This window comes from Callospermophilus lateralis, chromosome 11, assembly GCF_048772815.1.
Source record: "Callospermophilus lateralis isolate mCalLat2 chromosome 11, mCalLat2.hap1, whole genome shotgun sequence".
Classification (NCBI taxonomy): Eukaryota; Metazoa; Chordata; class Mammalia; order Rodentia; family Sciuridae; genus Callospermophilus; species Callospermophilus lateralis.
In genome coordinates this window covers 32,322,739-32,335,077 of record NC_135315.1, presented here as the reverse complement: position 1 = coordinate 32,335,077, position 12,339 = coordinate 32,322,739, and the positions used below count along the sequence as shown (strand labels likewise).

Genomic DNA, 12,339 nt, shown 5'->3' with positions numbered 1-12,339 from the left:
TCACTCCCAACACTATAGGGGAAAAATAATCTGGGGGCAACTCTGATCCCTTCTTTTGTCCTTCTCCCCCATTTCAAGGGCCTTTGTGCACCAACCCCAAAGGGGGAGGAGAGAGTTCAGTCTCTTGGGATAGACCTCCCTCTGCCCTGCCCCGCCTCCACCCTAGAGAACATAAAGGCCAAGATTCAGTGAGAGGAGTTACCAATGTCAGATCAGCTGTGGAGTTGAGGTCCTCGGGGGCTGGTGACTACAGCTGGCAAGGGGGTGAAGGTGCTGTGGACCCTCTCTCAAGGAGGCCTGGCTTTGCCCATACCAGGCCCTTTGAGATGGGGCTGGAGGGTGAAGGTGGGATGAGGGGCCTGGGAGTGGAGGCAGGGCTCTTATTGTTTGGGGGTCTCATTGCAGAGATGAAGCTGCTCCTGACCCTAGCAGGGCTCCTGGCTGTTCTGCCCATGTCCCAAACCTCTGACAATGCCACTTCAGGTAACAGTTCAAAAAGAAGGGTAAGGTGTTCCAGGGGTGAGTCCCAGGGACTCCTTGTTCTCAGCACATGCCTCCTAGGTTCTGAGGCCTGATGGGGCCTCCATTCCTGACTTTGTGATCCTTGCTCTGGTCAGTCCTCCTGGGAGAGGTGGAGAACTCAGTGGTGCTGACCTGCATGGAAGAGGCCAAGCGGCTTGTGGACAAAGCCTACAAGGAGCGGCGGGAAAGGTGGGGTGTGGAGCACTGCTCAGCTCTGAGCAAAGCTGTTTCAGGCCTTTCAGGAAAGGAGTGGGCAGCAGGGAGTTTATACAGGGAGGTGGGGAGCATGGGCGGGCAGCTGGGCTGTCTGTCCTTGGGTCTCTGGGTGCAAGAATATTTTGAAAGCCACCCTTCCCATGGACTTGTTACCGTCTGGACACCCACATCCATATCATTTTTATCAAAAGAAACCTCTTCCTGCCTGCAAGTCTATCTACATTGTCCTGCCTATCCACCCCTGGGAAAGGACTCTGCTGAGTGTCTCTGTACCCCTTCTTTGGTCCCCCCCTTTTCCATGCAGCATCAAGCAGAGGCTTCGCAGTGGCTCTGCCAGTCCCATGGAACTCTTATCCTACTTCAAGCAGCCAGTAGCAGGCACAAGGACGGCTGTGAGGGCTGCAGACTACCTGCATGTGGCTCTAGACCTGTTGAAGAGGAAGCTTCAGCCCCTGTGTCCAGGGCCTTTCAATGTCACTGGTACTGCCACCTCTCCCACCTCCACTAGGATCTCTCCTAGTAACCCTCGCCAGGTCCTGTGATCCCCACAAGTCCTCCCTCTAAGGAGTCTCAGAGGTGTCTGAGCATCCCCTTCACTTCTCAGCCTGTGCCTCACTAGGGTATTCAGGGCTCCTCCGCCTCAGAAGAGGAAATGGGGGCTTGTTTCCCACATCCTGCTTCTCCCTTGCAGATGTACTGACACCTGCTCAACTGAATCTGCTGTCCAAGTCAAGTGGCTGTGCTTACCAGGACGTGAGGGTGACATGCCCTGAACAGGACACATATCGCACCATCACGGGGCAGTGCAACAACAGGTGCAGCCCCAGGGCGGGGACTCGGGGAGGGTTGGGTCAGGCCAGCTGAGCCACTTGGCTTTAGCGACCCTGCGCTTTTCTGCAGACGCAGCCCCACGCTTGGGGCCTCCAACCGCGCCTTTGCACGCTGGCTGCCAGCGGAGTATGAGGACGGCTTCTCGCTGCCTTTTGGCTGGACTCCAGGGGTCAAGCGCGGTGGCTTCCCCGTGCCCCTGGTGAGCACCTGGTGGGCAGAGGGGGAGGCCCAGCCTGGTGCGGCGCCCCCTAATGCCCCGGTGTCCTGCAGGCTCGCGCGGTCTCCAACGCCATCGTGCGCTTCCCCACGGAGCAGCTGACCAAGGACCAGCAGCGGTCGCTCATGTTCATGCAGTGGGGCCAGTTTCTGGACCACGACCTTGACTTCACCCCAGAGCCTGCAGCACGGGCATCCTTTATTACTGGCCTCAACTGTGAGACCAGCTGCCTGCAGCAGCCACCCTGCTTTCCGCTCAAGGTGCTGCCTTCCTCCCACCCACTGTTGGCTGTGGGTAGAGAGGGGACATTGCTCCCGGAAGCGGCCACCTTCTGTGTCTAGCTTTCTTTTCTCAGCCCCTGAGGAGGGCAAGGGCTGCTTCCTTGTGTCCTCCAGAGTCTGTGCCTGTCCTGGCTCTGACCAGTCCCCTCCTCAGGACCAACTGTCAGCCAGGGCATCTGCTTTGTTTACTGACTCCCCCAGGCCAAGGGAGAGAGCAGTGGTTCTGCCCTGGCTAACAGGAATTACTGCCCATTCGTGAGGCTGCAAAAGAGTTCTGGGATGAGGACCTCTGGTGTCTCTCAGACTTCCCAGCATAGATGCCCTGTGCACAGCCTTGTTTTCTTCCCCTCCTCCTGGGCCATTCCCCATCCCCACATCACAGAGAGCAGAGAGCTTGGGGGGTGGGGTGGAGCTCCCAGAGAAGTCCCAGGGAGTCACAGGCTGAATAAGGAGGGAAGAGGAGAGAAAGAAGAGAGTCTGAGAGGGAGGGAGGGAGAGGGACGGGGCCAGAGTGACAAGAAAGGGACAAGGAAAAGGGGAAAGGAAAGAAAGAGGAGACAGAGTAAGAGTGAAGGGACCAAGTCCAGAGAAGAGGAGGGGAGGAGAGAGAGGGGAGATTTAGTGAGAAGGGGTCAGAGGACTGGCACTGCCTACCCCTGGGCGGTGTCCCACATTCCCAGTTCAGTGTTCCGGGCCACTCCTGAACCTCAGAGGTACTCTGCTGGTGGAACCTCAGACTGATCCCGCAGGGGCCTTGAGAGACCACCTGAAGATTCAGGGGGCCAGAGGTCCAAAGGTTAGTTTCTCTTGCACGGTCCCTCATGAACCCACCTAGTCTCTCTGTGCTGCAGATTCCACCTAATGACCCCCGCATCAAGAACCAACGTGACTGCATCCCTTTCTTCCGCTCCTGCCCGGCTTGTCCTGGGAGCAACATCACCATCCGCAACCAGATCAATGCGCTCACCTCCTTTGTGGACGCCAGCATGGTGTACGGCAGCGAGGACCCCTTGGCCATGAAGCTGCGCAACCTGACCAACCAGCTGGGGCTGCTGGCCGTCAACACCCGCTTCCAAGATAATGGCAGGGCCCTGCTGCCCTTCGACAACTTGCATGATGACCCCTGTCTCCTCACCAACCGCTCTGTGCAAATCCCTTGCTTCCTGGCAGGTCAGTCCTGGGGTGGCATAAGAGGTGCTCCCTGCAGAAGCTACAGTCAGCCTGTTTGTGAGCAGCGGGTGGGTCTGTCTTTACCAACTTCAGGGTCATTAGTCTAGCTGCCTTGGTCACAAGTTGGATGGAGACACAGGGATGTCCAAGGAGCCTCTATCACTTTCTCTGTTTCTCTTTTCTCCTCTGGACTCTGGAAGAGAGGAGAGTTGATTCCCTTAAGGACAGAGAGCACAGTGGTATGTCCATACCCTGTCTAATATGAAGCCCATAGCCACAGGTGGCTATTTTAATTTTAATTATTTTAAATTCAATGAAATTAAAAAAAAAAAAAAAAAAAAGCTTTTCGGCTACACTAGCCACATATCAAGTGCTCAGTAGCCTCATGGCTCCCCTAACTGGGCAGCACAGAGGTAGATGGTTTTCATCATCTCAGAAAGTTCTAGTTGAAAGTGCTACTGCCCACCTTGATTACCCATAATTGTAGAGGGTGGGATTTCAACTTTAAACACCTGAGGGTTTGCAGGTAGGGTTGGGACAGTGATGGTAGTCATGCCCAGAAATTTTCAAGTGTGTTTTTTTTTTTTAAAATATTATATTAGTTAGAGTTGGATACAATACCTTTATTTATTTGTTTATTTTTATGTGGTGTTGAGGATGGAGCCCAGCACCTTGCACATGCTAGGTGAGCACTCTACCACTGAGCCACAATCCCAGCCCCATCCAGTGTGTTTTAATGAAAATCCAATGGTGGGTTGAGGGCCCTTTCCTCCCGTTGCTTCCCCCTTCTCCTGGTGGCTCCTGGTGATCTCTTCCTGGGCTCCTGGGAGAAGAATCAAGGTCAGTGATCTTTCTCCTGAGGAAGGGGCCACCCTTCTTGCTAGTGAAGCAAGAGCAATGGTCCTCAGGGATGACAAGCTGTATGTCCCAGTCCTGGATCACCATGACCTCTCACTGCTCACGGGATGGAAAAATCGCTCTCAGAGAATATCTTTTCCTCCTAGAATTTCCTTTCTAGAGTTGGCCAGGGCAGAAGCCTGTGTCCTGCTGAAATGGCCCAAACCTTAGCCCTTCCAGAGAAAGTTTTGGGGCAGACTAGTGGAACCAGGGGGTCTTGCTTAGTTTTCTTGAACAGAATCCCAGTCTACACCAGTCTATACTCCATCCATCCCGTGCCCTAGCCCACCCTGAAGCAGGCTGCAAAATTGGCATGTCACAGGGTGATGCTGTCAACTCTGTTCCAATGGTAGTGTTCCTCTAGAATTCTGTGTTCAGGAGGCTTCTGAGGTTGCTTGCATTCAATGTTAGCAAGAGTGCTGTAATTGTTAGTGGTGTCTGACACAAGCATGGAAACAGTTTGTACCAACATGCGTGTTACTTTTTGACTTTCCCTGAATCAGGAGAACCAGCTAACTAGGTAGCATCATGGATCTTACACTTGGTACCAGGCACGGTGCTACACCCCAGAACACCTCTTGTGCCAGGGGTCGATGGGAGGGAGGATGAGATGCAAAAAGGCACAAGCCTTGGGCCCAGTCTTGGAAGAGCTCCCAGTTTCAGCTAGGGTAGTCACGTGTTGGATCCGAGGTCTTACTAAGCATCTCTGACTAGCCGTGTCCCTAACAGGAGGAAAAGCTATTATGGTGGACAAGGGCATCAAAGGAGGACCCATATAGAACTATAAACTCAGCCCCGGGTGGGGGAAGAGAGGGGTGGAGAGGAGGGTAAGTAGGAGACAGGGAGTTTCAGTGGAGCAAATCTTTTCTGGGATGAAGGTCTCAGGAATGACAGTGGCTTTTGCCTCCTTAAGGGGACACCCGCTCCAGTGAGATGCCTGAACTCACCTCCATGCACACCCTCTTTGTTCGAGAGCATAACCGGCTGGCCACACAGCTCAAGAGCCTCAATCCCAGGTGGAATGGAGAGAAGCTCTACCAGGAAGCTCGGAAAATCGTGGGGGCCATGGTCCAGGTAGACTGTCCTGAGTGTCACACTGACTTGGGATCCAGGTTTACCTCTGTGACAGCCTAGCTGTGTGATCTTGGGCAAGTTGCTAACTCTCCTAAGCTTTGGATTCTTCATCCATGGTACCATTTGGATAAATGGACCTACTGCAAACACCTGGCAGATGTGAAATGCTTGGCAAAGGCTACTTCCCTTCCCCCACCTCCTGCCTTGCTTCCCTCTTTGCTTGGGCCTGGGAATGGTGATGGGAGAATCCACCAGGGGAGGTCTCTGATGCCCAGCAGCAGTTCAGTGGACATTTCTCTCTTCCTCTGTTTCATTATCACTCTTGGCTCCTTTATCTACTCTCCTCTTCTTTTGGGCCATTGTCACCCAACCAAACTCCTTGGCCTCATTTAACCCTGGGACAGTGTTCCTGCTTCTCTCTCCAACTTTTGATGCTCCAATGCCCATCCCTTTTCTTCCCAAAAAGCATGTGCATGCTTGTGAGAGAGCACACGTGCGTATGCACACACACTCCTGGATTCTGGATAGGGAGAACATTGCTGATGCTGAGGGTGAATATTCAATTTGTACTAAGAACACACGTGGGATTCATGTCAGCTTTGGAGGAAATTCTAGAGTCTAGAGTCTAAAGTGAGATTATTCCACCTTTTCCATTTCTCTTTTCACTGGGGAAAATTCTAGAGAAGCCTTCATTTCTTTCTGCCTCTCTTTTTTGCACAAACCTATCTACTGAACTCTACCATGGGCCAAGCATTTGCTGGCAGTATAAGTAATTTAAATTTCTCTGTCTTTCAAGGAATTATCAGGAGATAACGGGAGAAATGAGACATTACTAACTCAGGGCAAGGGAGTTAATGCAAGGTCTAACAAAGCTCCTTGTTATTTAACCTTCTAACACACACACACACACACACACATATATAATTATCCTATATAATTATCTCTAATTTACAATTGAGGCTCAAAGAAGTAAGTAAATGGCCCAAGGTCACAGAGCCAGCAAACAGCAGAGCTCTGCTTATGCTCCTTAGCGCCACTCTGAGGTGTTGGATGTATGCAGCCTTCTTCTCTAACCCGCTGTCCCCACCTGGACTGAATCAGTACTGTGGGATTCATTGCACTGACCTAGATGGATAGGAGCGATCACCCAAGCCTGAAGCAGGTGGACACTGCAGTGACCAGTGAGTGGAGAGACTGTTCCAAGTGCCTTTTTTTTTTTTTAGATCATCACTTACCGAGATTACCTGCCCCTGGTGCTGGGGCCAGCGGCCATGAGGAAGTACCTACCCAGGTACCGCTGCTACAACGACTCGGTGGACCCGCGCATCTCCAACGTCTTCACCAATGCCTTCCGCTATGGCCACACCCTCATCCAACCCTTCATGTTCCGCCTGGACAATCAGTACCGGCCCATGGAGCCCAATCCTCGAGTTCCACTCAGCAGGGTCTTTTTTGCCAGTTGGAGGGTGGTGCTGGAAGGTGAGTGGGACTTGGACCAGCTGGCAGCTGCGGGTGGGAGAGGTGGGCTGGGGTGCAGGGAGCTAGGGCAAGGGGAGCTCTTTCTTTCCTTTTTTGGGGATCTAGTCTGATCTTCCATTCTCAGTGCACCTGACTGTACCTCCAGATCCAAGAATAAAGGGTGAGGGTGGAGATAGTTCTCAGACAGAGCTGGCTCCTTCCTATTTGTTGGGACTCTGTGAGTCAGGGGGCCAGGGAAGGGATGCATCCCAACCTTGCAAACCTGAATGACAACATCCCCTGAGCCCTATATGCCCCTGGGGTCATGTAGTGCCCAGTGAGAACCTGCCCAGTGGGGCCACCTTGGCACCAAGTGTTGCCTATGGCTGTCCCTCTTCTCCAATCCCCTGACCCCACCTGGCCTTGCTCTGGCTCCAGTCTGATCTTTGATACTGAGTTAATCCTTGTCTCTCAATCTTGGCTCCTCTTGCCTTCAGGTGGCATTGACCCCATCCTCCGGGGCCTCATGGCCACCCCCGCCAAGCTGAATCGCCAGAACCAAATTGTGGTGGATGAAATTCGGGAACGATTGTTTGAGCAGGTCATGAGGATCGGGCTGGACCTGCCCGCTCTGAACATGCAGCGCAGCAGGGACCACGGCCTCCCAGGTGAGGGGCTGCAGGAGTCTCCCTGGCCATCTGCAGCCCCCATCCTACCACCCAGGGAGCCCACAGCTCCCCTTCCCACTCAGGGCCCTGCCCTTTCCATGCCCTGAGCTGACCAAAGCTTCCCTCACCCTAGCACTTTGTCCTCAGGAAGTCATCTGAGGTCAGGCACCTCCCTTTCCCTGGACCCCTCTGATCAAACTCTAGCTTCTCTCAGGCTCCTTTGCACGTTCCAACCTGCAGGAGCAGCGGCAGCAACAGTCACCCACAGGGTGGAAATGTGTCTCCACCATCATTTCATTTTGACCTGTTGTTCGTGAACTTGGAGGGGAAGAGATTGTTACTTCCACTTGACTGATGAGGAAACTGAGGCATAGAGACAGTCAAAATCTGGCTAGGCTCTCTAGCCAAATCAGGGACAGATCACGAACTTGGACCCAGATCAGCCTGACCCCAAAGTCTGTGCATGGGTTATGGGTGGCCTGTGTGGCTGAGCCTTTGAGACGCCCTTTACCCGTCATGGGTCAAAGATAGACACAGTGGGTTGCTCCAGGGGACAATGAGATGCCCCGTTCTTGAACCTGGCAGGAGTTATGGCAGTTTAGTGTTTGCCCTAGGGTAGGAGAGCAAAGGAGAGACAATGAGGGTCTGGGGAGGCCTAGCTGTCCCTCTTGTCCTGAGTCAAGGGGTCAGGGCTCCCTCTATGGCCTTGGGGTGTGGAGAAGTTGGGTTTTCTGGGTTAATGGCATACAATCTGAATCTTCCCTGCTGCTCCAGTGTCCTCCCCACCTTGTAGCAGGCAGACCATCCAGAGCCCACTGCCCCCTCTCCCATGCAGGGTACAATGCCTGGAGGCGCTTCTGTGGGCTCCCACAGCCCAGCACAGTAGGTGAGCTGGGCACGGTGATGAAGAACCTGGACCTGGCAAGGAAGCTGATGGCACAGTATGGCACGCCCAATAACATTGACATCTGGATGGGTGGCGTGGCTGAGCCCCTGGAGCCCAACGGCCGTGTGGGCCAGCTCCTCGCCTGCCTCATTGGCACCCAGTTCAGGAAGCTCCGGGATGGAGATCGGTGAGGAGGTGTTGCAGCAGCTCAGGCTGGCTGGCTGGGTGGCCTCGAGCCTAACTTTGAACCTGTCAGGGGCCCCAATTTCCTCCTGTCAAGTTAAGGGCTGCAAAGAGTCATTGATTTCCCTCTGTGTCTCAGGGAGCCTCCAGGTCATCTTTAATGTGTCCTGAGCCTGTAGGGGTACAGAAGGGAGGAAACTGGAGTCCTGATTTCAAAAGAAGGAAGACAGAAAAAAGGCCACTCTTACTACTTCTTTCTCTGGGTTTCTCTGTGCAACTATGGAGATGTCAATCACCATCAAATAGTCCCCGCCTAGCTTTCCCATGGCTTCCCTTTGTGTCATTTCATCGTGGTCATGACACCTTCATGTCCAGTTCTTACCTGGTCCATATTTCACCTTTGGGAATATTAGAAAGTGTCCCCATTCCCCCTTCCTGTGGATGCAGCCCTGGGCACAGGACTTCATGAAGGAGGGTGGGCTCTGCTCCCTCCTTTCTAGTATGAATGGTGTCCTGGAGGCTGCTGGGCTGGGGCCAGAGCAGGTAACCAGAAAGCTGGGCTTTACTCTGTTTTGTGAGTGGGAGACCCCTAGTCTTCCCTGTACTGAAAATCCCTGTATTTCTCAAGGGCCTGGAGCTCTCCTGAGCTTCAGGGTGGAGTCTTGCATCCAGGGAGCACTTCAAGCTAGGTGACACCCTCCAGCCCAGAATATGCCAGCCTCAGGCACAATGTCTATGGATGCCCTCCTGTAGGTTTTGGTGGGAGAACAAGAATGTGTTCAGCACGAGGCAACGGCAGGCCCTGGCCAGGATCTCCTTGCCCCGTATCATCTGCGACAACACAGGCATCACCACCGTGTCCAGGAACAACATCTTCATGTCCAACTCATTCCCCCGCGACTTTGTCAACTGCAGTTCTCTCCCTGCGTTGGACCTGACTTCCTGGAGGGAGGCCTAGAGCTGGGTAAGAGCCTTCTCCATGGGCTGGGGATGTGGCTCAAGTGTTAGCGCGCTCGCCTTGCATGCGTGCAGCCCGGGTTTGATCCCCAGCACCACATACAAACAAAGATGTTGTGTCTGCCGAAAACTAAAAAATAAATATTAAAATTCTCTCTCTCCTCCCTCTCTCACTCTCTCTTTAAAAAAAAAAAAAAAAAAAAAAGAGCCTTCTCCAGTGAGGGGTAAACCTGGGCTGGCTGATTGGAACGACAGAGAGCTCCCTTCCCTAGGTGAACCCAACCCCGTTCTGGGTGCCAGTTGAGAAAATGACTGAACATTCACTCGTGTGTGTGTGTTTGTGTACATGTGTGCAATGTATGTAAATCGACATGTCATATATTTGTGTTGTCTGTGAACATGGGCAGTGTTGTATGTGTATCATTCATGTGAGTGTGCTTGCTGCTTATAAGAGTATTAAGTATATGGAAGAAGCAGAGCACAGCCCAGGAGCCAAGCCACCTGGATTTAAATCCTGGCTCTGCAGCTTGTTAGCTTCGTGATCTTGGGCAAACCACTGAATCTCCTTAAGCCTGAGTCTTCTTCCTTGTAAATGACAGCTCCACAGGGAGCCTGTTTGCATTCTCTAATTCTTTTTGTTGTTTGTTTGTTTGTTTGTTCTAATCAGTTATACATGACAGCAGAATGTCTTTGATTCATTGTACACAAATGGAGCACAATATTTCACTTCTCTGGTTGTACAGGAAGTAGGGTCACACCATTTGTGCAATCACACATGTATCTAGGGTAATGATGTCCATCTCATTCCATCACTTTTCCTACCCCCATACTTCCTATCCTCCTCTCCCTCCCCTTTGCCCAATCTGAAATTCCTCTACTCGTCCCAAGCCCCCTACCCATTATGGATTATTAGTATCTACTTATCAGAGAAAACATTCAGCCTTGGTTTGGGGGGATTGGCTTGCTTCGTTTAGCATGATATTCTCCAACTCTATCCATTTACCACAAATGCTCTAATTCTTCATTCATTGAGCACCTGCTATATGCCAAGCACTGTTCTAGGCATGAGAAACAGAGGCAAGAAAGGCAGATACCATTTTTGCCCTCAAGAAGTTTTGTCCTCCATAGCAGAGGTGAACCAGCCTCCTCTGGAGGACCGAGCCTTTAGCAGTTGGGCTGTGCAGTTGAGTGATGGCTCAGGGCAGCTAGGATCAGTCCATAGCTCTCCTTTTCCTGCCTTACTCTGTTCTCTTGCTTATTCACAGGAGCCTGCCTGCAGAGGAAGGAGGGGCTGTTGATCTTTCTGTACCATTTGTTTGTACCTGATGTTTATAATAATAAACTGTCACTGCTGGTGATCTCCCCTCTGTGTCTGGGAAGGGTCTGGAGCCCCAGCAGGAGGCCCATTCTGGGCCCTAAATTGGAGCCAGTGTGGTCGGTGCCTCGGGGCCTGGGTTTTCTGAACAGCTGGGAGGGCACCGGGGAGTCCTCTGGCCAATCCATCCCTGGAGGGCAGTCAGTTCTTAGAAGTCTTGGGGCCAGGCCAGGCTGAGCAGGTCCTCATCCCTCACCTTCCACCTCTGCCACCTGTGGAACAGGAACACGGTCCCCAAGTCCTGATGTCCATTCATTATTCTGGTAAATGTTTACTACATGATCCGACTGTGTCAAGTGCTGGGAAACAGAGGGGACACAGCCCTGTCCTGTCGGGGAGAAGCCTCAGAGGGCTGGCAGGAAGACCCTCCCCAGATGACAGGGCACCTCCGGGTCCTGCATCCTTCAACCTGGGGCAGTGATTCAGAGGCCATCGTCATGGTGGAATCCTCTTTCCAGATTTCAAATCACCAGGCCCCTAGAGCAAGGACAGCAGATGGCTGGGTCTGGAGGACAGGGCCAGTGCTGAGGGAGAGGAGGCGTCCCCCATCCCAGGATCTGGACCCCCGTATCTGATTGGTGGAGCCCCTCTCCTGCCCTTCTGTCTTTCCACATATATAGGGAGGGGTGCCTGCTCCTGGAAGCCAAAGGTGTATGGGATGATGGGGCTTAGTGTACTTGTGGGCCCCCCCAAGTGAAGCTAGGCCCTCATGTGGTGAGTGGCAGGATGAATACCAGTCACCTCCATGTCACTGATGAAGAGAGGGCTGTGTGGAGAGGGGAAGTGGGCATCAGCCAGGCCCTCAGCCCAGGTCTTCTGCCCTGGGCTCTTCCCACAGGACAGCTGAGTGTCTCCTACTCCTACCTGTCAGTCACCTGGGCTGACCTTCCTTTGGAGGGCCATTTTTTTTTTTTTTTAAAAAAAGGATATATGAATATGCACTGGGTAGCAGCTCAAGGAATGTTCTGGAATTGCCCCTTCAGAGGCTTGACAGGCTCTAAGGACTGTACAGGAAGAAGAGGGTATTTCCCATAGGGTAACGAGAAATGAATTCTAGCTGCAGGGAAACCCAGGCTTGGTTTCCCTTCCTGTTTTGTCCCTGTAACCCCTCCCCCCCCACATCCCCATCCTGAGGCCTTCTTCTGCTACTCTGTGGCCAGTGCTTCATGTCCCCAGGAGCCCCCTGCGGCCTCCCTTCTTTGAGAGTTCTTGGAAATCCCACCCAATCACTCCTCTCATCCCACACACCCATGGGCAAGACAGTGTAGGGCCAGCCACTCTGGACTGTAAGCATCTAGTTACTCATCGGGCAATGTTCCAAGGCCTGCCTTCAGAAAGGAGCAGTGCCCTTGCTAGTGCCTTTCATCCACTATCAGATGTTTATTGAGCACAGAAGTGAGCTGAACACCATGCTGAGTGCCTCGGGCTGTACGTAGAAGCAGGAGGAAGTCCCTGGCTTGGGAAGTTCACAATCTCGCCTGGGAGGAAGGAGGAAGGATCAGAGTCCAAGGCCCCAGGCCCAGCAATGATTGTTCAGGGCAGAGGATGGGTGACATCAGGCAAGCTGGACTGGCAGGCCATCCTGAGGGTCTGAGTCTTGACAG

The 12,339-nt window shown here is 52.9% G+C and overlaps 1 protein-coding gene across 1 annotated transcript; it reads left to right on the top strand.

The window, feature by feature from the left end:
- Nucleotides 1-395: 395 nt before the first annotated feature.
- On the top strand, nucleotides 396-9,361 carry Mpo (myeloperoxidase). Its single transcript, XM_076870087.1, has 12 exons — nucleotides 396-483; nucleotides 618-711; nucleotides 1,043-1,218; nucleotides 1,430-1,553; nucleotides 1,639-1,768; nucleotides 1,840-2,046; nucleotides 2,919-3,237; nucleotides 5,048-5,208; nucleotides 6,432-6,687; nucleotides 7,164-7,334; nucleotides 8,170-8,407; nucleotides 9,157-9,361. The coding sequence occupies exons 1-12, from the start codon at nucleotides 408-410 to the stop codon at nucleotides 9,359-9,361; spliced, it is 2,157 nt and encodes a 718-aa protein (XP_076726202.1). The 5' UTR covers nucleotides 396-407.
- Nucleotides 9,362-12,339: the final 2,978 nt, after the last annotated feature.